At 38.3% G+C, this 25522-nt stretch overlaps 1 protein-coding gene across 8 annotated transcripts in view; it reads left to right on the plus strand.

The window, feature by feature from the left end:
• TBC1D31 (TBC1 domain family member 31) overlaps positions 1-25522 on the plus strand; it is a 75262-nt gene that overhangs the window by 19237 nt on the left and 30503 nt on the right. For 7 of the 8 annotated variants that reach the window (XM_032252890.1, XM_032252873.1, XM_032252883.1 and 4 more), the window contains 7 exons: positions 3907-4058; positions 7571-7730; positions 10775-10975; positions 15240-15416; positions 18867-18946; positions 19023-19169; positions 24810-24943. In XM_032252890.1, the coding sequence (XP_032108781.1) occupies positions 3907-4058; positions 7571-7730; positions 10775-10975; positions 15240-15416; positions 18867-18946; positions 19023-19169; positions 24810-24943 (1051 nt within the window). Of the gene's footprint in view, positions 1-3906; positions 4059-7570; positions 7731-10774; positions 10976-15239; positions 15417-18866; positions 18947-19022; positions 19170-24809; positions 24944-25522 lie in introns of those variants that run through there. The other variant, XM_032252899.1, reaches the window with a different exon arrangement.

Below are 25522 nucleotides of genomic sequence, written 5' to 3' on the forward strand. Positions count from 1 at the left end.
TTCTGCCTCATCGGTGTTGTTTAACTTGTCTGTCTTTCACCTGTATTTTCTGTAAACTAGACATTAAATCTAAAGGCTTGAGTAGATTCATGGCTGAACATTTTTGACAAACTATTTACCATATGTGTAGGATAAAAACAGTCACAAATACAGGTTGAGCATTCCCAATTCAAAAATCTGAAATCCCAAATGCTCCAAAATTGGAAACATTTTGAGAGCCAGCGTGATGCTCAAATATTAAGCTCAAAGGAAATGCTCATTGGAACATTTCAGATTTCAGATTTTCGAATTAGATATACTCAACTGGTAAATATAATTCACATATTCCAAAGTCCAAAAAAACCCAGAACATTTCTTCTTCCACACATTTTGCATAAGGAATCCTCAGCCTGTGGTACCTCCCTCAGGGTGGGTTTCAGCATTGAGTGTGATAATCTATACAAAGTTAGCACAGTGCTGGTTGTATAGTAAGTGCTTGGTAAAATTGCGGCTGTTGCTGTCAAGCCTATTATAGGATTATCTCAGTGCAATTAGATAATTTTCTTAAAAAGCTGTGGGGTGCCAGGTACCCAACACTTTCAGAGGCAGGCTGACTTTAAGAGGCACGAGAATCGTTTGGGAAATTCCACTGGGCCCAGGAGTTTGAGACCAGCCTGGGCAACATGGCGAAACCTTGTCTCTACAAAAAAATACAAAAACTAGCCGAGTATGGTAGTAGGTGCCTGTGGTCCCAGTTACTTGAGAGGCTGAGGCACAAGAATCGCTTGAACCTAGAAGGCGGAGGTTGCAAGTGAGCCAAGATCACACCACTGTGCTGCAGCCTGGGCGACAGAGCGAGCTCCTGTCTCAAAAAAATAAAACTGTAGGGTAATTGTTATTTATTCAGTTTTTGTCTATATTATATTAACAATTCAGAAACCCAAGGTGTTCAAATAACTCAGTGGCAAAATGCAGTCTGACCTCAATTCATTTGGCGTCAAAATCTGAACTGAATTGACACAAGACTGAAATATTAATAGATTTGAGTATGGGGTGGTGCCCAGGTTTCTGGGGGTTCTACCTAATGTTGTAGAATATACATCATACTACCTATCTAAAATTGGAAATCTGAATTCTGAAACACATCTGGCCCCAAGGGTGTCAGAAAAGGAGCTATGGATCTTTGATTTCAGAGTGTCTTTAAAGAACCTGCCACTCTAACCTCTTTTCCACTGATTTTTGTAAGCAGTTAATAGTAGTAATTAGTAGTAATAGTAATAGATACCAGTTGTTCAGTACGTTCCATGAACCAAGCATTTTAAATAGTTATTTTAAAGCTTTAATCCTAAAGAGTAGATACTATTATCCCCATTTTACAAGAAAGGAATCCAAAGTTCAGAAATATTAAGTAATTTGTCCAGAAATGTTAAGTAATTTGTTCAGTATCACATAGTTTAGAAGAGAGTTGCAGTTCAATTTCAAACCTATCTTTATCTAAAGCCTTACTACTTCTGAAGTAAACCGGTTATACCTCTTCCAATTAGTACATTTTTATTCTTTTGTTGATGCTTGGAGGTAAGAGATTTAGCTCATTAGTTAGGGATTTTGGAATCTCCAGGATTTGTGGTTATTGTAGTTCAGTAGGTATCAGAAAAGGCTTTGTGATGGATATCAGAAAACGTCTAATAAAGAGTGTTTTACTGAACTTAATTCAGCCAGTGTACCCAGGACACTCACTAAATTTCTGCCAAATAATACATTTGATTATTGATACCTTGCTAATATTACTATCCTAAACTCTTTAAACCTTGAAAAAGGGCCAGGCACAGTGGCTCACACCTGTAATCCCAGCACTTTCGGAGGCCAAGGCAGGCGAGTCACTTGAGGTCAGGAGTTCTAGACCAGTCTGGCCAACATGGTGAAACCCTGTCTCCACTAAAATATATAAAAAATTGGCTGGGAGTGGTAGCATGTGCCATAGTCCCAGCTGCTTGGGAGGCTGAGGCACAAGAATCACTTGGGAGATTCCAGTGAGCCCTGATTAAGCCACTGCACTCCAGCCTGGGTGACAGAGGGAGACTCTGTCTCAAAATAAATCAAACAAACAAACCTATCTTGAAAAGGGTTCATCTGCCTCCTAAAACTAAATTGGAAAGCTTAGGATTTTTGTATTCTGCAAGGGAAAACTGCAGCCCCCTCCTTGAACCTAACCTCCCAAAAAGTATATTTTGTTAATGTTTTGAAGTTTTTCCTAAGGTTTTTATGTTTCTCAAGAGATGACACTATCTAAATAATGATGACATGCTTCATTAGGAACAATTTTATAATCATTAAAATCTGGCAATTAAAATCACAAATCTCGTAATGAATAATCATGTAGGCAATAATCTATCACAGCTATTCTGCCAAAATAGCAGTTGATGTTCATTAACTTTTCAGCTTTTGCTTTTCCCTGTAGGAATACACTTTATTACTTTTCAAAAAAAAATGACTGCTAATTATAATAAGAATTTTCTTAAGTCACTTTTGGACATCAGTTTTGAAACAGTGATTTAATGCATTCATTATATATCATAGAAATCTATAAGGCCTTCATATTGTAAATCTTCCTAACAGTGAATCTGAGAGCAAAAGATCTACCAGAGATTGTCTTTAGCAAAGTGAGCCAAGGAAGAAAGGAGCTTGATCAGGCCCTTGCCTGATCTGTCAGTATCTGCTGTAGTTGAGTTAGTATTTTTTATTGTCTTAGTGGCGTTAATCCTGAGTAGATTATTTTAATTAACCAGAATGTTCTATAGTGCATTATGTATGTGTGTGTTTTATACAGAAGACACACAAAATTATATTCAAGGCCACTGAAACTTTTATGAGAAAATATTGATTAATTTCCATTAATAATTTTTTATTAACAAAAGTAAGCATTATTAATGCTTATGTGACAGAAAATGGAAATTAGGAGAATAAAATAATCAGATTTTCAACTTTGCTATCAGTTTCATGCTCAGTTGTCCATTAAATAACCTGAATCTCTAATAAGATGTGGTTACATATGTGTTTTCAACTTTTTAGTCTTATAAAAAATGCTTAACATACACTTATCTTAAAACACTTTGCCATTATTCCCAAAGGACTTTTTTTTTTTTTCTGGAGATGGAGTTTCACTCTTGTTGCTCAGGCTGGAGTGCAGTGGCGCAATCTCAGCTCACTGCAACCTCCACCTCCCGGGTTCATGCCTCACTCTCTTAACTGGGATTACAGGCACCCATCACCATGGCTGGCTAATTTTTGTATTTTTAGTAGAGACAGGGCTTCACCGTGTTGGCCAGGCTGGTCTCAAACCCTTGACTTTAAGTGATCTACCTGTCCCGGCCTCCCAAAGTGCTGGGATTACAGGTGTGAGCCACCGCACCTGGCCAGTGTGCTTTATTTTTTTATTTTTTATTTTATTTATTTATTTATTTTTAGAGACAGGGTTTCACCATGTTGGCCAGGCTGGTCTCGAACTCCTGACCTCAGGTGATCCGCCCGCCTCGGCCCCCCAAAGTGCTGGTATTAACAGGCGTGAGCCACTGCGCCCAGCCTAGTGTGCTTTATTTTTAAAGTAAAATTGATATTCAAAATTGTATCTTGTTTTCATTTAACTCTTTAATAATATTAGGTGAAATTTTTTGAACTGTCATTTAGAATTTTGTGACTTGCCTAGTACTTATAGTATACCTAGTTTTTGTTTAAGGGTTTTTTTTTTTTTTAAGTTAATAATAATTTATGAAATAATCAGTATTACGCCTTATCATATATTAGAAATGTTTTTTTCTCCAGCTTAAGAAAAGAATATTTTAATAAAGAAAAATAACTACTTGTATAATTTTAAATTTAAAGAGTGCTATTAACCTTATGTGAAAACTAACTTTTTCTATTTCTCCTTAGGTTTTCTTTCTGCCATTAAGTAATACCATCCTCAGCTGTTTTAAAGATAATTCCATTTTTGCCTGGGAATGTGACACACTTTTTTGCAAATACCAACTGCCAGCTCCACCCGAAAGCTCTAGTATATTATACAAAGTGTTTGCTGTGACCAGGTAATGTGTGTTTTAAGACACTAGGAATATTTAAGAAATTTAATTTCTAGTAAAAAATTATAAATTTTCATTTGGTTTTTATTCAATATTTTTTTGTCATATTAGAAAAAGTTACCTTCAAATTTAGATATGGTCTGCTGACCTTTTGTTTATTGTGCAAAATATCAAATATACACAAAAATAGAAAAATACATGAACCCCTAAGTAATTTTGTTTTTGTTTTTGTTTTATGTTGTTTTATTTATACCAACCTTTCCTCCATCAGAGCCCCTAAATATTTCCGTAAGCTACAATAATCATCAATGAATGGCCATTTCTATTTTTATCAATAACTTCACCTACCGCTTTACTGCATTGTTTGAAGCAAAGCCTAAGCATATGATTTTGTCCATAAATATTTCAGTTTATCTCTGAAAGATAAGGGCCCTTTTGGAAACAACCAGAGTGTTATAGCACTCTTTAAAAATTAATAAGAATGTCTTAATATTGTCATCTAGCTAGCTAGTCATTGTTGAAACTTCCTTAATTTGTCTAATAACTGGTTTTTATCATTGATTTGTTTGAGTAAGAAGCAAAACAAGGTTCACACAATGTATTTTGTTGATATATTCGTCTTTTGTTTTTTCCTTGTAGTTATTCATTAAATAACTAGTCATTTCTCCTCTAGAGTTTTCTGTAGTCTGGATTTTCCTCTTTGTCTTCACATGGTGTTGTTTAGTATGATCCTCTGTTATCTGTATTTTTCCTGTACACTGGTTATACCTGTATTTCTTAAAAACTAGAGGCTTGATCTGATTTAAGGACAAGAAGGCATTATAGGTGGTTTGTGTACTTTCATCAGGAACATCGTAGAACAGTTTCTTGTTTGATGTCTGTAGCCATTGGTGATCATTACCTAGATCCTGTACAGCCTTAGAAGTTAGCAAAATGGGGCTGTTCTAATTCTCTCATTTCTTCTTTGCTTATTAACTAGAAACCTTCTGTAGAAAGAAATGTCCTCTCATCAGCCCTTTGGTCATTTTGATGTATGGTTGTAAAGGAAAGGCAGGATAAATGCTTAATTTTCCCCTCTTTTTTCTTAAACTAGTTTTCAAAGAAATGAAGTGGTTTATTGACATCTTTCAAAGGTGGCCAACAAAGTTTTTTTATCTTTAATCTTTGTAAATTCATAGGCTTAGAGTAGTTGACGTGATAGAATCATTCTAACAACACATCTGTTTACTGCTTACAGTTCCAACCAATTTCAGTTCTCTGATATCTAGTGACAAGAATGAAGGCCTGTTAAAGTTTTTTGCACCAATAAAACCCACAGCTCAAAATTGTGGGAGTGATTAACGGAGCCAAAGGCCTTCATTCACATGTTTACCATGTTAAAATACCACAGTGTTTTCTTAAAAGGTTAACCACCTGTGAACCAATTAACATTAGCATTAAGATTTAAATAAACTGTTAGGCACAGGATTAGATCAGGCATCAAAAAACCCTGTGGTTCCCTAGTAAAGTCACACAAATCCCCCAGTTTTTTGTTTTTTGTTTTTTTTTTTCCTTGAGGCATAGTTTTGCTCTTGCTGCCCAGGCAGGAGTGCAATGGCGCAATCTTGGCTCACGGCAACCTCCGCCTCCCAGGTTCAAGCAATTCTCCTGCCTTAGCCTCCCGAGTAGCTGGGATTATAGGCATGCGCCACCATGCCTGGCTAATTTTGTATCTTTAGTAGAGATGGGTTTCTCTATGTTGGTCAGGCTGGTCTCGAACTCCCAACCTCAAGGTGATCCGCCCACCTGGGCCTCCCAACGTACTGGGATTACAGGTGTGAGCCACCGTGCCCGACCAAATCCCCAAATATTTTAGCCTGTCACCGTTGACATGTTTTAATGCATTGCAGTTGTCATTCTTAGAGATGTTCAGTTCTCTCATCTTTGACTAGTAGGATCCTCTTTGAGTTGGCTTTGACATCCTTTTAGTACAGCTCCAGTTGCCTGTGATAAGCTTTCGTGCTTTCTGGTATGACAAGATGTTCCAAGCTTATCTTGTACAATTCCTGCCCTAACCCTGGAATTAGCCATTTCTCTAAAGAGTCTAGGTTCTTTTTGTGGGAAATGGTATTTCAAGACCCTAATCTGGATGCTAGGGGTTCTCATTTTGACTGGGCTGATCATTGTTTCTAGCCTTGTTAGGGGAAAGAGCTACGAAATAGATGTTAATTCCTCTCTTCTCTTACCCTGTTCTTCTAAGTCATCAGTAAATCCCATCAACTCAACCAAACTGTATATCGAATTGGTCAATTCGTTTTTATTCATTGCTGTGGTTATTACCCTAATCCAAGCTACCCTAGCCTCTTTTAGACTGCTCTAATAGCCTTTTTATTTGTTCTCCCTGTTTGCAATCTCATTTCCTGTAGTCATTCTCTGCACAGCAGATAAAGTGGTTTTTGTAAATCAGTAAGTCAGAGCATGTCACTTTCCTATTTAACCTCCTTCATCACTTAGAGTAAAATCTAACCCCCAACTCCTAATTTCCCCTGAGGCCTTCTGTCATCTGGCCTAGGCCTTCCTCACTTCATCTATTTCCTTCCTCTTGGTCTGCTCTAGCCACATCTGAGTGTAGCAGTGTGTTTCATATAGCAGTGCACTTGAGTAACCTCGTAACTATTCCAGCCAGTCTGGAATACCAATCAAGATAAAATTCTTCCTCCAGATCATCCCGTGACTGGCCTACTTCTGTCATTCAGGTAGCAGATCGGATCCTTTCCCAGCTGTCATCACTTTTTTTATAGTTCTGTATAGAACTTATCACCAGCTCTGATCAAGTTAATCTATTTTTTTGCCTTCCTCTAGACTGAAAATCCTGTAAGAGCGGGATTACTTGACTTGTACAGTCTTAACTGACTGTGTCCCTGGCTTCTGGAACCATAGCTGGCTTATAGCAGACACTTGAAACATAATCATAGAATTATCACACTTTTTAAAAATTAAAGTCCTTTACAAGTTTTTGTTGAATAAATGAGCAATGGTCTTGCAAGTCAAAACAACTTAGTCTTTTTGTACTTTATTAAGGCAGGTTTCTTTGAGCAGGAAGAAAGTTTGGGCTGTTTTGTTTTTTCATATAGCCATCTGCCATCAATTCTGTATAACTGTATGTGAAATATAGAAAGTTGGAATAGTGGTAAGTGACTTTGAGATTATGCTATAAAATGTAGGTGTTAGGTAGAAAACCCACAATCAGGTCATTAAACAAATGTTTGTTAAACTGGTGCCTTACAGCACAGTAGGCAAAAAATATATACTATAAATCTGAGCTGTCCATGCAATTATTTAAATTAATACAAATTAAATAAAATTTAAAAATAATGTCCTCATTAGCATTAGCCACATTTCAGGTGCTCAATAATCACGTGTGACTAGTGTGACCATATTGGATAGCATAGATACAGCACATTTCTGTCATCACAGAAAGTTCTTTTGGATAGTGCTGCCTTAAACAGCTGAACCTGTTTTACTTTTTTGTTACATAGAGATGGCCGAATCCTGGCTGCTGGAGGCAAGTCAAATCATCTTCATTTGTGGTGCTTGGAAGCTAGACAGCTCTTTAGAATTATCCAGATGCCCACTAAAGTTCGAGCCATTCGCCATCTAGAATTTCTTCCTGATAGTTTTGATGCTGGTTCTAATCAGGTTAGTAACATAAATGTAGGGCACTGTACTTTTAAAGAAAGAATGAATACATCTCTGAACTGTATTAACTCTTAATTATTTAACTTACACCGTGGCTGTTAACGAGAACTTGAAATTATAAATATATTTTTGTGAAGAGTCTAGAATTGAAAAAAAATTCAAAATCTTGTATTCTTTATGCTATTGACAGTTTGCCCTTTTTGTAAAATCAACATACTATAAATCTATATTGTACTTTATGGTTTGTAGTGAGCTTTATTTAGCAGGTTATTTTTTATTTGATCCTTAATTCTTTGAGCATAGGCAGGAATGGTATTCTCCCCATTTTACAGATTATAACACTAATACCTAGAAACATGGACTTACCAACATTCCTATTTATTGTAAGGATTAAAGATTGGACTAGACCTAAAAGTTTTTCATTGTGTTGTTCTTCTGTTTACCCTAACTGGTTGCTCACTCCTGTGAAACATGTTTTTATCAGTATCTTTCCTTAGTTTACAGAGCACTTCTTCCCCATCCGCCTCCACTTATTCCTTTTTAAGAGTTAAGTTCTGTCAAACCTTAACTTCCTTATTTCAAATAGACTGTCATAGATTTTGTATTTTAAGAGATTAGATATATGTTTTATGTATGTATGTATACATATGCACGTATGTATGTATCATGTCTATTTTACTTATGTTTTTGATTAGGTAATATATTCACATGGTTGAAAACATAAAATGGCATACAATGGGAAGTCTGTCATGCCTTTCTACCATTTGTCTAGTTGTTCACCCACCTCCCCATATACACTGTTGTTATGTCTAGTGTTATGTTCTTCCTGTTATTTTATACAGCCTTGTACCTTTTATTCTTTGCTTTTTGTTGTTGTTTTGAGATGGAGTCTAGCTCTGTGTCCCAGGTTGGAGTGCAGTAGTGCAATCTCGGCTCACTACAACCTCTGCCTCCCGGACTCAAGTGATTCTCCGCAGTCTCCCGTGTAGCTGGGACTACAGGCATGCACCACCATGCTTGGCTAATTTTTGTATGTTTAGTAAAGATGGAATTTAACTTTAAATATTATTGGCCAGGGCGGTCTCGAACTCCTGACCTCAAGTGATCCACCCGTCTCAGCCTCCCAAAGTGCTGGGATTATAGATGTGAGCCGTTGCACACAGTCTACATTTTATTCTTAAATTGGAAATTTTTCTATATCAATGCAGAACTTCTTTCTTTTTTACAGGTGCGTAGTGTTGCAGTTTATTTTTTTAAACAGTCTCCTATTGGCACTTAACCTGTTTTTAGTCCTTTTCTATTACAAATACTACTGCACTGAATAACTATTCACAAGTGTCATTTCACACATCCTTTTTGTAGGATAAAATCCCAGAGTTGAAATAGTGGCTTAGAGGTTATGTGCATCTGTAATTTGGGTAGATCTTGCCCAGATGACTTCCAGAGGAGTTGCATCAACTGCAGATGAGGGGCTTTGCTTTCTACAAGCCAACCAACAGAAGAACTTTATAGAGTTAACCTCCAAACTGCCTTTTACAGTCTTTCATATGATAAGTGACATCAGCATTTCAAGCAATCACATGGTGGCATCACTTACCAGCCAGTGGCACTGGGAAGAGAACCTGCACTTAGACGAGGCAGCACGGGGGTTTACTTGCTTAAACTTTTTAAGTACATATTTCTAGTTTTTGAAATTATGAGTTAAAATTTAAACTATTTTTCCCCCTTAAAAGACTAGCTTCCCTCCTACCCCTCCACTACCCTTGCAACTCACAGCCTCTCCATTCTCCAAATGTTAGTTAAAATATTTGCTGAAAACAGGCAGACAGTAGGGAGCCTCAGTGGGAGTGACAGGTTTGTGTGGGGGCAGCAGGACTGATATTAGCTCCGACTAGCTATGGAAAGGTACAGGAAGGCAACCCCTCCACCCTCCTTGTTTCTGATAGCCCTTGTGGTGAAAGTTAGGAACTGTCTTAGTCTGTTTTGTGCTACTGTGCTGGAATACCACAGACTGGGTAAGTTATAAGCAACATAAGTTTATTTCTCATAGTTCCGGAGGCTGGGAAGTCGAAGATCTAGAGGTTGGCATCTTTTGAAGGCCTTTGTTCTCTGTCATAATATAGCAGAAGGCATCATATGGGTGAGAGAGGGAGGGAAGAATGGGGGGGACAAGAAGGAGCCAAACTCATCCTTTTATACCAAACCCACTCCCATAATAATACCATTAATCCTTTCATGGGGGCAGAGCCCTGATGCCCTGATCACCTCTCATTAGGCCCTATCTGTCAGCACTGTTGCATTGAGGATTACGTTTCCAATACTTGCTTTTGGAGAGACACATTAAAATTATGGCATTGTCTAATCCTCTCTGTTCCCCATATATGTCATCAGTGGGCATGATCTGCCTGTGGCAAAGGAAGATTCTTTGGGCGCCTTTCCATAGTCCACCACGATGAGTTCCTTGCAGATTCTGGTTAGAACCAGGGCATAATCAACATGTGCCATAAGTTGTGATTTTAAAATATATAATATCAGGCTGGGCACAGTGACTCACATCTGTAATCCCAGCACTTTGGGAGTCCGGGATGGGCGGATCACCTGACTTCAGGAGTTTGAGAGCAGCCTGCCCAACATGGTAAAACCCCATCTCTACCAAAAATACAAAAGTTAGCCAGGTGTGGTGGTGCACACTTGTAATTCCAGCAACTCGGGAGGCTGAGGCTGGAGAATCGCTTGAATCCAGGAGGTGGAGGTTGCAGTGAGTGGAGATCATGCCATTGCACTCCAGCCTGGGCAACAAGAGTGAAACTCCATCTCAAAAATGATAATAATAATAAAATAAAATATATAACATCTTACTGAGAATGGAATTTTCCCTAGGTGTCCCCCTCAAAATACACACACACACACACACACACACACACACACACACACACACAGAAACATTGCATACATATAAAGACATGTGTATATAGTTTGACTTTCAGACATTTGACTATCACGTGTTTTTAGGAATTTATGGGTTTTTTTTTCCCTACTCTTAGGTTCTTGGAGTACTAAGTCAAGATGGTATTATGAGATTTATCAATACACAGACTTGTAAACTGCTCTTTGAGATTGGGAGCCTTGATGAAGGAATTAGCTCATCAGTAATTAGCCCACATGGACGGTACATTGCATCTATTCTGGAAAATGGAAGTCTAAACATATACTCAGTTCAGACTTTAACAAAAGAAATAAATAAGGTATGTATGATCAAGTAATCAACATCAGCTTTGTAAAAACACTTAACTATTATATCATCAAGAATAAAATCCTGGTGCTGCTCTTTCTAACTTAGCTGGAACTTACCATTTTTCTGGGTGTGTTTTGTTGCTCTGACTCCCAAAGCCGCATCTCGGGCCTCGATTTGTCACATATGCTCCATTCTTAAATTGCTGCCTTTCTGGGGGACATCTCTGTTTGATGTCTCTCTCTCATTTAAGGTGTTACTTGTTATCTCCTTCCCATGAGTTCTTCAATCCTGGTTTCTTCATTTTTGTCTCACGTTTTCTTCCCGTCTTGTAGGCTAGAAACCTTGAAGCTCTGTGACTTCCTATCCCTTTATTTCCTAAATCCAGTCAATACTAAGTCATGTAACTTCTTAAATTTGAAGTATCTATAAATGTGCTGCCTGTTCTCCACCTCCATAATTGCTATCCTTGTATTGGTCTTCATTAACTACTCTAGACTAATAGTAATTTAAAGAAATATCTTAAACTCAGGCCAGGCATGGTGGCTCATGCCTGTAATCCCAGCACTTTGGGAGGCTGAGGCAGGTGGATCACCTGAGGTCATGAGTTGGAGACCAGCCTGACCAACATGGAGAAACCCTGTCTCTACTAAAAATACAGAATTAGCTGGGCGTGGTAGCGGGTGCCTATAATCCCAGCTACTTGGGAGGCTGAGGAAGGAGAATTGCTTGAACCCAGGAGGCAGAGGTAGCGGTGAGCTGAGACCAAGCCATTGCACTCCAGCCTGGGCTACAAGAGTGAAACTCTGCCTCAGAAAGAGAGAAAGAGAGAGGGGGAAGGAAGGGAGTGAGGGAGGGAAGGAAAGGAAAGAAAAAGAAAGATGTTAAACTCGAAGGAAGGAAGGAAGGGAGGGAGGGAGGAAGGGAGGGAAAGAAAGGAGAGGAGGGGAGGGGAGGGAGGAAAGATCTTAAACTCGGCCCTCAGTGCCTGCCATGCCCATCCTACCATCTTCTAAAATAATTCATTATCATTTCTTAACTAATGTCACTTCAGTGCTTCCTTCCTGTGTTTGTTGAATTAAGTCCAGGCCCTTCTGCCTGGCTCTCAGTGTTCTCTCTAATCTTGTCTACCTGTCTAACTTACTTCCTCCAACTTATAACTTCCCTCATTATCCCCCATAGACACCATCCTTATTTCTGCATCTATTATCCACACCATTCATTTCACTAAATTGCACACCTCACTCCTCTTCTCTGCTTATCTAAAATTGCCCCAGCTAACAAGTCACATTGTCCATGTGTCTTCCAGTCTGGAATAGCACCATAGTGGCCCTCACAGAGACTTTGATGATCACCTGGTCTCACCCTTTTATTTTACACAGGAAGAAGTTCATTCTCAAACTTAATCACATAGCTAGTAACTAGGAGTTCTGGGTGTTCCAGTTCTTCCAAGATCACATGAGATTGGGCGCATTTGACGTAGTATGGCCGTAGATGGTGTTCTGATTCCTAATACCTTCTTTTTTTGATATGCCTCCTCCTTTTTGTTTTCTTTATCTTTTTAAAAAAATTATACAAGTAGTTAGTGTCTCATTGCAGAAAAAAAAAGAATATACAGAATAACAAATAGGCAAATACAAATCACTGAAAGCCTCACCACACCATTCTCAGATGGTTCTGATTTATACTTTCCCAGTTTCTTTTCTATGTGTGTAAATATATAGTCACTCCTCATTATTTGTGCATTCGATACATGAGAATTCTCCTACTCACTAAAATTTATTTGCAACGTCAAAATTGATACTTGCAGTGAGTTCATGGTCATTCAGGGACATGCACAGAGCACTGAAAAATTTGAGCCACCTGATAGATATCCTTTCTCCCTGCTGAAGTCAAACAAGGCAACACTCCGTCTTCTTATTTCAGCTCTCATAGTTTAAACAAGTATCTTATTTGTCGTCTACTTAATGCCTTTTTATTTTTATTTTATTTTTTTTGCATTTTGAGGCTTCTTGTTAAGATTTTACTGTTTAAAGTGGTCCCTAAGCATAGCACTGAAACACTATTTATTGTTTCTAAACACGGGAGGCTGTGGCGTACCTTACAGAGAAAATACGTGTGTTAGATAAACTCATTCAGGAATGAGTTGTAGTGCTATTAGCTGTGAGTTCGGTGACACCAAATCAACAATCTGAATTAAATAAGATGCCTATAAACAGAAACACATAGAACAAGGTTATGCATTCAGTGGTTAATGAGACTCTCAGGAACTGGACTCCGTGTTTCCCCAGGAGCAGCGTTTCAGTATTCACTAATTGAGTGTTCATGGTGACTTTATAGAACCAGTGCAAATAATGAGAATTCACTGTATATATATATGTTTGGTGTGCATGCAGGTACACATGCGTGTGTGTGTGTGTATGCATACATTTTCTCTAAACATGTAGGACTATACTCTGCTGCTCTTTTGCTCTTTATATCATTATATATACTATATGTATTTATATTATAATATGTGCTATATATTAATACAGTTTTTAATAAAGTAATAAGGTATTAATATCTGCTCTTACTGAGAGAGTTTTCAGCCTCTTTGAATAGTCAGTTTTACAGTACTAGCTAAACTTTCTTCATAGAGGCAGGCAGAGATCTGAGAAAAACTATGGTAAGAGTGAGTCGTTTAGTTCCTTTCTGCTTGTTATCTGTTGAGGAAATTGAGATCACATGAATAGAAAAGCTAGCTTAGAAGTAGAATGGTCTTATTTTTTGGACACATTATCAATACCATCTGTCTTTTGTCTGTTCCAGCCTATGTTAATGTTCCGCTCTCTATTCTCTGTAAATCTAACTCACCTTTGTCCCATTCTTACCAGTTTTATTTTCTTGTCATTGGAGAATTTCTGGTATTGTGGTAATAGAGTAAATGAATTCTTATGTATTGAAGGTTTAACACTACAAAGGTATGTCAATTCAGGTCGTTCTCAGGTTCTTTTTGGGAGGTTATACTTATGGTAGAGGGTAAGGCTCAAACAGGAAACTATGACATTAGATGGAAAGTTTAATAAAAATTTAGAAGAATGGATTGAAGTCAAAAAACAGTTTAAGGATATTAAAGATGGGTAATATTCATAAGTCAGACCACTATTAATCTCATCCTGTAGATGAAGTAAAGAACTGAATCATAAACTATAAATGGTCATTGTACTTGAATTGTATTTAGAACTTAGAAAGCCTGCCGGGCGCGGTGGCTCACGCCTGTAATCCCAGCACTTTGGGAGGCCGAGGCGGGTGGATCACGAGGTCAAGAGATCGAGACCATCCTGGTCAACACGGTGAAACCCCGTCTCTACTAAAACTACAAAAAATCAGCTGGGCATGGTGGCGCGTGCCTGTAATCCCAGCTACTCAGGAGGCTGAGGCAGGAGAATTGCCTGAACCCAGGAGGCGGAGGTTCCGGTGAGCCAAGATCGCGCCATTGCACTCCAGCCTGGGTAACAAGAGCGAAACTCCGTCTCAAAAAAAAAAAAAAAAAAAGAGCTTAGAAAGCCTGAGTTACCTTATTTGCTCACTTCCTTTGAACGAAGATCTTTTGATTTCAAAGAGAATATTATTTATGGAGAAAATGTTCTAGTGAGTAATGTTACTTTAAGTAAATTGAAGTTGTTTGGGTTTTTCTCCCTGTTTGATGGGCCCCATAAAGATGAAGGTATAGATTCTAAGTCATATTATCTGAACCGTTTAAGCTGTTGATACAATAAGGAAATAATACAGATCGCTAAGCAGATTAAAACATTCAACCAAGGGATAGAGAGGCAGAGGTTTCATGCTTCTAGAAGAAAGTCAGTTTTTCTTCTAGAAAAACTTTGACAGTTTCCTCTTAGCCCAGAGAATATTAGGGTACTTCTGTCAGAATTCTAGAGGGCCATACCTCTAACTATGCCTTTTTTTGCTGTGGATAATAATCACCATACTAACTTTATCATATATGTGTAAACATGGTTTGGTATTAAATGATTTAAGATTGGCTTTCAAGGAATAATTACATTTATTTCTGTTGTTAATCATGTATATTATGTTCTTCAAAGGAATTCAGCAGAAATTTGCTTTGATTTTTTAGTCAAAGCAAATGTTCCTAGACATTTTACTTAGGTTTTTTGCCTGAATAATAATTCTGCATATTAAGACATGTTATTAAAGCAAATTTTGAAAGTCATATATTAACAGGTCTGTCTTCCAAGGATGTCCATTAGAATATGTATATTTATTTTTCCATTTAGCCACCTCCACCTTTAGTGAAAGTTATTGAAGATTTGCCTAAGAATAAACTGAGTTCCAGTGATCTTAAGATGAAAGTAACATCAGGAAGAGTTCAGCAGTCGGCAAAATCTAGGGAAAGCAAAATACAAACTAGAATATTAAAACAAGACCTGACTAGTAATTTTGAAAGTAAAAAGGTAAGAATATTTGGTAATTAGATTTTGTTTGTTGTGACTCTGCTATAGACAAGTCTTGTGATTTCTAAGCCATCACCACTCTTCCCTCTCTTGGGAATTAAAAAAAGAGAATAAATGAAGAGACTAAAGTTGTAAATGAAATTATGCACAGGCTGGTCTTACTCCTGTCCTCGAGTGATCTTCTCACCTCAGCCCCCAAAGTGCTGTGACGAGCATGAGCTGCCACACTCAGCCATATTACCTTGAGAAAGAAAGAAAATATAGCTTTTAATAGAGAAGTTACCTTATTTTCAAGGGATTTTAAAACTTTTTAATGACAAATATATACACACATATATACAAAGTACACATTAAGTATACACACAGCTCAGCAAACTTTCACAAACTGCACACACCGTGTTACCAGCACCTGGATCAAAAACTGGGACCTTACCATCAGCTTCCTGCTCTATTCCATGCTCGCTCTCTCCCTTCCCCCCAGAATAACTATTCTACTGATACACTGTAGGTTAGTTTAGTAAATACTGTCAGTTCTCCTAAGCGGTTGATTGAAAAGTTGTTGATTTACATTCCTACCAGCAGTACTTCAGAGTTCTAGTTGCTCCATATTCTCCCCAATAATACCTGATACTTTTCACATTGATTTTAGTACAGTGTCCTTCCTGACCCATGGTTTCACTTTCCATTGTTTTGGTTACATGCAGTCAGCTGTGCTCCAAATACATTAAAAGGAGTATTTCAGAAATAAGCAATTCATAAGTTTTAAATTGCACACCGTTCTGAGTAGCATGATGAAGTCTCATGCCATCTTGCTCTGTTCCACCTGCCACAAGAATCATCATTTTATCTGGCATAGTCACTCAGTAGCCTCTTGCTTATCAGGTCTGTCACAGTATCACAGTGCTTGTGTTCATTCAAGTAACCCTTATTTTACTTAAAATCTTCTCCAGAACACAAAAGTACTGATATTCACATATTGTCAGAATTGTTCTATTTTATTATTAGTTATGATTGTTAATCTCTTACTGTACCTAATTTATAAATTAAACTTTATTACAAGTATGTATGTATGGGGAAAAACATAAATATATTTAGGGTTCAATATTACCTCTAATATAAATATTAGAGACCTGGTGCCCAAGATTTTTACTAGAGGCTGGTTCTGTAGGTACCCTGTTTAACAGGCTTCAAATTCCAGACTCCCAGAAGGAAGGTGGACATTCAGCATAAACCACATTGTACGAACAGTTTAAGCACAGTGAGCCACTCTTAATTGGTTTTGGGGGTGGTAAGAACTCTCCTGAAATTCAACTTCTAGACACCAGCCAAAGGCCAACCTTGCAAGTAAGCCCTGTAAGGGTAGCAGGCTCAGACCAGCTTGTGTTAAATTTTTTCTGCACATACACATTTCTACATGAAGAAATAGAGCATTACCAGTAGCTGTGGAGGCCCCTGTGTGCTTACCCCCATCACATTTTTCTCCCCGCTCCATATATATATATATATAACCATTGTCCTTACTTTGTGTTAATTATGCCCTTGATTTTCTTTATAGTCTTATAACCTCTTCATGTAACTCTAAACAAAATGTTATTTCTTTAAAGAAAAAACTGAATAGCAGACACAAGCCTAGCCTAGTTGTACAAAGATTGGTCAATGTTGTTTCTATCTGATGAATGCTTTAATGCAAAGATAAGCTGAATGGTATCTCTGAGACTTTCTGACTTCAGCTTTCCTGAGAGTTTGCAGGACCTTTTCTGGGAAAACTGGTGGGAATGGTCATGAATAACTTTGGGAAGTAAAAGATTCATCATGTCAGGGTATCTGGCAGCACTGTAGTGTGGATCATATCTGGATATCCTACAGAAATATGTCAAGGAGTAGAGCTGCTTCCAAAGAAACCATAGCCAGCTCTAAAAAGTAGGTCAAAGTAGAAGACTTCGATGGGGTGAAATGTAAGTCCTCAACTAATCTTTGCATTAGCACATGGAAAGGAAAGAAGGAACTTTATCAGCTTATGGGCAAGACAGGAACAGATCAAATCGAGGCCAAACTCTGCAGGACATTTTATCCTTTGTTTAAAAAGAGGCTTCAGCGGCAGCAGATATTTCGATGATGCAGGCAGTCTTCCTGGATCGTACTGCTCTCATTTGCACTGGTTGCGCTCTATACCTTGCACATAGCACTCAAGTGGGAAATCTTCATTCACCATCATCTTGGGTTTTCCCTTCACTCTCCTCTTAGATTGGACTACCTGTTTATTGTGGTAAAAAGAGCACTAAATCAGAAAGTCTGGCTTTAAGTCTTGAGCCAAGATTTAGCAGATTTGTGACCATAAGCAATTCACCAAACTTCTCTGATTTTCCCATGTTCTTAAATAAAGGAAGACATCTCATCTCTTTCATATAGTTGTTAGATGCAGTGGAGATAATATATGAAAACAGCTTTCTAATCCTAAATTCTATAAAATTTTTTTTATTAAGATAAAAATTGACTTAAAAGTTTCAGACATAAGGAACTATCAGCAGGAGCTGATGTCTGTTAGGATAAAATGGTGAACTGCACATGTTTTTCTGCCAGACTTGTCCTTGATGCTTTAATGCTAGGAATTGCCTAGAATTTTAAGGAAAGAGAAAGATGGGGGTAAAGCTAGCTGAATCTATTGCCCTTTGATGCAGGGGTCAGCAAATGACAGTCCGTGGGCCTAATTCAGCTATTCAAGCTGAAAATGGTTTTTGCATTTTTAAGTGGTTAAATATAAATGTATAATATTCTTGATTTTTCTTCTTGGCCCACGAAACCTAAAATATTTACTAACTGGTCTGTATCAGCCTGTTTTCACACTGCTATAAAGAATAATACCTGAGACTGGTCAATTTACAAAGAAAGGAAGATTAATTGACTCACAGTTCCGCATGGCTGTGGAGGCCTCTGGAAACTTACAATCATGGCAGAAGGTGAAGGGGAAGCAGGCACTTCACAAGGCAGCAGGCGGAGAGAGAGAGGACTATGTAGAGGAGGAACTGTCAAACACTTACAAAATCATCAGATTTCTTGAGAACTCACTATCACAAGAATAGTATGGGGGAACTGCCCCCCATGATCCAGTCGCCTCCTGTTGGGTCCCTCCTTCAACACATGGGGATTATGGGGATTATAATTCAAGGTTAGATTTGGGTGGGGACACAGAGCCAAACCATATCATAGCCCTTTACAGAAAAAGTTTGTCAAGCTTATCTAGGGAAGATACTATATCATGAACTTTATTGGCTGTGTATATGCATGCTCAAGAGAGTGAGAGATGGGAGCGGGGAAAACACTTATGGTACACAAATATTTCTATGTGTTATTTTCTAAAGTTAGAAAGTCACTGGGGAACTAGATTACCATTTGTCACCATTTCAGTTTTAATGATTATGTCATTTATTAGTACTGTCTTTTTCTTTATAGAATGAATTACCAGATGGATTAAACAAAAAGCGTTTACAAATCTTATTAAAAGGCTATGGGGAATATCCAACAAAATACAGGTACAATTTAAATTCTGTATGTTACATCAATTTTACTCAAAAAAAATTGGGAGGTTAAAATATATTTTTATTTCAGAATGTTCATTTGGCGCTCTCTACTACAACTGCCTGAAAATCATACTGCATTTAGTAGCCTCATAGATAAGGGGACTCATGTGGCGTTTCTCAACCTTCAGAAGAAATACCCCATCAAAAGTAGGAAACTACTCAGAGTATTACAGAGGTATGTTCTATATATTGCAGCAACGTGTATGAGACCTGTAACTAATAATTGCAGTGTTTTAAAAATTTTTCTGTTTATAAAATATTGTTTGGTCAGTTTGGTTATCTTTATGTGATACGTTGTTTTAGTTTTAAAAATGTACATACACATATATTACATATGAATATTAGTTTGTGTTGCATTCTAGAAAATAGGACTCTTTCAGATTAATCTAAAAGAACATTCCAGCACTTTGGGAGGCCAAGGTGGGTGGATCACCTGAGGTCAGGAGTTGGAGACCAGCCTGGCCACCATGGTGAAATTTATGATGTCTCTACTAAAAATACAAAAATTAGCCAGGTGTGGTGGCGGGCACCTGTAATCCCAGCTACTCGGGAGGCTGAGGCAGGAGAATCACTTGAACCCGGGAGATGGAGGTTGCAGTGACCCAAGATTGCACCATTGCACTCCAGCCTGGGCAACAGAGCGAGACTCCATCAAAAAAAGAAAGAAAAGAAAAGAAAGAAAGAAAAGCAAGAGGCATAGTAGAAAGAGCTTTGAATTAGAAGGCAAAAGACCTAGTAACAGTAGCTCATCCTTTAACATTCTTTTCATGTGTTAGGCACATTTAACTTATAGGTAAAGAAACTGAGGCATAGAGAGATTAGGAAATTTGATCAAGTCACAGCAGTGGTAGAGCTAAGATTAAGCCCAGGTTCCAGAGTCAAAGACTTTTTTTAAGAATATTTTTTTATGGCCAGGTGCAGTGGCTCACGCCTGTAATTCCAGCACTTTGGGAGGCTGAGGCGGGTGGATCACCTGAGGCCAGGAGTTCAAGACCAGCCTGGCCAACAAGGTTAAATCCCATCTCTACCAGAAATGCAAAAAATTAGCTCGGTGTGGTGGCAGGTGCCTGTAATCCCAGCTTCTTGGGAGGCTGAGGCAGGAGAATCACTTGAACCTGGGAGGTAGAGGTTGCAGTGACCCAAGATTGTGTCATTGCACTCCAGCCTGAGCAACAAGAGCGAGTCTCCAACTCAAAAAAAAAAAAAAAAAAATTCTGAAAAATTTCAAGCATGAATAAAAATAATGTAACAAATATCCCCATGCCCATCACCCAGCTTCAGTCTTCAGTGCTTGCCAACTCATGGCCAATCATGTTGGGTGAATATTCCCACTCACTCGACACCCCACAGCCCAACATGTACACACTCCCCCTGCTAAATATTTAGATATGTATCCCTAAAAGATAAGGACTCTTTCTTTACCATATGCACACTACCATACTCACACACAAAAAAGAATTAATAATTCTTTATTATCTTCAAATATTCAATCAGCATTCCTCTGATTGTCTTAAAAAAAATTTCTTATGTAAACTTGTTCAAATCAGGATTCAAACAACCTGTACACATTCCATTTGGCTGATACCCCGCTGAGTTTAATCTATAGATTCTGACTACCTCTTTTTTTCTTTACAATTTATTTGTTGGGAGAAACCAGGTTATTTAATCCATACAGCCCTCTATGTTCCGGATTTTGTTGATTTTATTTCATAGTATTGTTTAACATGTTTCTCTTCTGAATTTACTATAAACTGACAATTAGAGCTAGGGGCTTGATCTGAGCCAAGGTTTTTATTTTCTCCCTTTGGTAATTGTTTCTTTGGCTTGCAAGAAAACTTCCTAGGAGGTTTTATGTACTTCTGTTAGGTGGATTATAATTCATACGTGACTGTGTCTTTTGGTGATGTTATTGTCCATTGATGATTATTGCCTAGATCCATTATTTAACCAGAGATGAGCAAAACAGTGATAATATAATTCTATTCTTTCTCATTTTATAAACTGGGAAATTTTTCTAAAGAGGAAGTTCTTAGGATCTATTTGGTTACTCTAAGATACAACCCATGTAGGAAAGGGAAGTTAAATGCTTGGTACCTTTTTTGAAAAAAAAAACCAGTTTTCAGAATAGTAAACTGATTACCTTGCAGCCTTCCAGAGTGATCAGTGTATTATTGTGAACTCAGATTTAACATATAGGCCTTTACAATAGATAGAACCAGGAGTTCGTGCTAGTATTTTCAATTCGGATTTAATATTACAAAGTTTTTGCACAGCTTCTTTGATTTTATATTTGTATCTTTTTTCTTAGGTTAAAAATCTTGATTTCTAGCAACATTGACATAATTCCTTATTTTCTTTAACACACATAGACACACACACGCACACACACACACACAATGTTTTTTAAGCTCCATATATGTATACTGTATAATAAAACTATATTCAGTAACTATAAATAATAACAATGTGAATATTATGATTATTGAAAACAGTCCAAAATATTTTTTATAGTTCTTTTTTTTCTTAGGTTATATCCCACTAGGCATATATAATCAAATTATTGTTTTCATTTCTGTTTTTGTTTTTTGAGACAGGGTCTCGCTCTGTCACCCAGGCTAGAGGACAGTGACATAATCATAGCTCACCGTAGCCTTGAACTCCTGGGCTCACCTGATCCTCCCGCCTTAGCCTCTCAAGTAGCTGCTACAGGTGGGAACCACCACACCTGGCTAATTTTGTTTTTAAGTCATCTCTCAACAAAGTAATCTGATGTCAGTCAAAAGATGGGAACTTATTGTTGAATACATAACTTCTATAATTATGAAAGTACTATCCTTAGGAGAACATGTTCTTATATTTAGGTTGATTTCTAGCCCTTCCAGTAATGAGGATTTCCTTATAGTCTCTGGAATTCCATTTCCTAGACTCAGCAGTGTTGCTAATCCCTCCCTCCTGGGGTTGCTCTGAGTATTGTATCGAATAATAAAAAATGTCTGAAGTAGCCTATTAACTCCATTAACTATATTAGTTCCCGATTGCCACCATAGCAAATTACCACACATGTAGTAGCTTAAAAACAACACAGATTTATCCTTAGAGCTTGGTAGGCAGAAGTTCACCATAGGTTGGATCTCACTGGGCTAAAATCAGAGTGTCAGCAGGGCTACATTGCTTTCCAGAGGCTCTGAGGAGAATCCTTTGCCTTGCCTTATCCAGCTTCTGCAGGCTTCCCACATTTCATGACTCAGGCCCACCGTCTCTGTCTTCAAAGCATCTCTCTGACCATCTGTGACCATCTCTGTAGTCGTATTTTCTTCTGACCACAACCAGGAAGGGGTTCTTTGATTTTAAGGACCTGTGTGATTAGATTGGACCCACCCAGGTGGTCCAGGATAAATGCCCTCACCCCAGGGTGCTTAACCATATCTGCAAAATCCCAGGTGAAATAATATCTTCATGGATTACAGGGATTACAGCATGGGCATCTTTTAGGGAGGGGAACAATTTGCATTATTCTGCTTGCCACATTAACTATAAAGTATACTTCTTCAAAAATAATTTATATTTAAACAGTAATGAGAGGGAATTAGCCTTAATAGTAAAAACTATTATAAAGCTAAAATAATTGAAATTGCTGCTGATACATAAATTGATATGCAGATTCTAACAATAGACCAAGCTACATTCAAAAATTGACTTGTTTTTAAAGATGACATTTCACAGTGATGAAGAAAAGTTATTTAGTAAATGACATAGAATAACTAGCTAGCCATCTAGAAACAGTTGCAAGCATACCTCATATCTTACACCAGGATAAATTCTGCTTGAACTAAAGATTTAATTACTTTTCTTTTTTTTTTTTGTTACCCAGGCTGGAGTGCAATGGCGCGATCTCGGCTCACCGCAGCCTCCGCCTCCTGTGTTCAGGCAGTTCTCATGCCTCAACCTCCTGAGTAGCTGGGATTACAGGCACGCGCCACCATGCCCAGCTAATGTTTTGTATTTTTAGTTTCACCATGTTGACCAGGATGGTCTCGATCTCTTGACCTCATGATCCACCCGCCTCGGCCTCCCAAAGTGCTGGGATTACAGGCTTGAGCCTCCACGCCCGGCAGATTTAATTAGTTTTCTAAAAAACAAAACCATCAAAGTATTAGAAATAATGTGGGGTTAGCAGTCCGAAACTACTTTATGTGTAGAAGCCACTTTTTGTATACAAATAACTAATTAGAGATGAGAGCCAGGTTTCTTACACTCAGAGAAAGAAGATACAAATAAGAAAAAGTGTTCGAATGAATCTTGCAGTAGTTGATGGGAATCGATAGTGTTGGTTCTTAGCACTTGTGCATATAAATAGACACAGAAAGAAATAAAGATATGTATGTATGCAGGAGTTAGTGTACACACATATATTTCCAAGCTCTGTCTACTAAGAGGGCCTAGCAATGACACCCTGGTAGCAATGAACACACCTACTGGTATAAGGAAAATACAAGATGAACCTGAAGCATCTTTTAGTGCCGTAAAGTAAGGAAGTGTTCAGAAAGGATAGGCATGTCAAGGGCACATGACTCAACCTGAAAGTTCCAGTGGACAAAGCTGGAACAATTTGAGGAATAAAATAAATAACAATCAATTATAACTTGTAGAATATAATAAATATCCATGAGTTTATCTTGACATAAATCATTAAATGAAGGCATAAATGAGGGAGAAGGGAGAGTTCTAATAAATGTAGAAGCAATTCGAGAAATAGAAAATCACCATTAGGACACCACAGTGATAATTGTTGGAGGCAAGATCCACCAATTGGTGCTAAAATTAGTGGGCAAAAAAGTTCTAGGAGCGGCCGGGCACGGCAGCTCACACCTGCAATCCCAGCAGTTTGGGAGGTTAAGGTGGGCGGATCACCTGAGGTCAGGAGTTCGAGACCAGCCTGGCCAACATGGAGAAATCCCGTCTCTACTAAAAATGCAAAATTAGCCATGCATGGTGGCACATGCTTGTAATCCCAGCTGTTCGGGAGGCAGAGGCAGAATAGCTCGAACCCAGGAGGCAGAGATGGTGGCAAGCCAAGATCAGGCCATTGCACTCCAGCCAGGGCAACAAGAGCAAAACTCTGTCTCAAAAATAAATAAATAAAAGATTGGAAGCAAATGCCCAACAATAGAGATCATGTTAAAGAAATGAAGGTGGCGGGACACCAGTGGCTCACGCCTCTAATTCAAGCACTTTGGGAAGCTGAGGCAGCAGAATCACTTGAGCTGAGGAGTTTGAGGCCAACCTGGGTAACATAGTGAGATCCTGCCTCTACCCACAAAAAAATTAGCCAGGCATAGCGGCATACACCTGTAGGCCCAGCTACTCAAGAGACTGAGGCAGGAAGACCACTTGAGCCTAGGAGTTTAAGGCTGCAGTGAGCCATGATTGTGCCACTGCATTCCAGCCTGGGTAACAAAGCGAGGCCCTGTTTCAGAAAAAAGAGAAAGAAAGAAATGAAGGTGTATTGATACAAAGCTATCACATGCATCTGTAAAATGTCTTAAGGAAGGTCTGCATATACTGATATACATTATTTCTGAGATGCCATTAATTGAAAAATGCAAAGTACAGAACAATTTTTATAATATACTACTATTTGTGGTTTTTTAAAAAAGGATTTATACTTTTAACAGGGGTATTTCTAAAGAGGTGAACTAGATGATAGGGGTACCAGGAAGAATCTTCACCAAATATACCTTTTGTATAAAATGTTTATCATGTGAATATATGATTTATTCAAGTAAATGTTAATGCTAAGTTATTTTATTCACAGAACCTTATCTGCATTAGCTCACTGGTCTGTCATTTTTAGTGACACACCGTATCTTCCACTCTTGGCATTTCCGTTTGTAAAATTATTCCAGAACAACCAACTCATCTGTTTTGAAGTTATTGCTACTCTCATAAGTAAGTAAATACTTATTAAAGTATGAGATCAAGAATGGATTTTTCTACATTTTCCTGATGTCTTTGTACCTTTGCAGCGTTTAACAATTCTAGATGTCGGGCCGGGCGCGGTGGCTCAAGCCTGTAATCCCAGCACTTTGGGAGGCCGAGGCGGGTGGATCACGAGGTCAAGAGATCGAGACCATCCTGGTCAACATGGTGAAACCCCATCTCTACTAAAAATACAAAAAATTAGCTGGGCATGGTGGCACATGCCTGTAATCCCAGCTACTCAGGAGGCTGAGGCAGGAGAATTGCCTGAACCCAGGAGACGGAGGTTGCGGTGAGCCGAGATCGCGTCATTGCACTCCAGCCTGGGTAACAAGAGCGAAACTCCATCTCAAAAAACAAAACAAAAAAAAAAAAAACAATTCTAGATGTCTCTACTTTTAAGTCAAGATGGTGTGAAACAGTAAGATATCAAGTGGCCGGGCGTGGTGGCTCACGCCTGAAATCCAAGCACTTTGGAGGCCAAGGCGGGCGGATCACCCGAGGTCAGGAGTTCATGACCAGCCTGACCAACATGGTGAAACCCCGTCT

Source organism: Sapajus apella, unplaced genomic scaffold (genome assembly GCF_009761245.1).
Source record: "Sapajus apella isolate SASKATOON/1434 unplaced genomic scaffold, GSC_monkey_1.0 scaffold3, whole genome shotgun sequence".
Classification (NCBI taxonomy): Eukaryota; Metazoa; Chordata; class Mammalia; order Primates; family Cebidae; genus Sapajus; species Sapajus apella.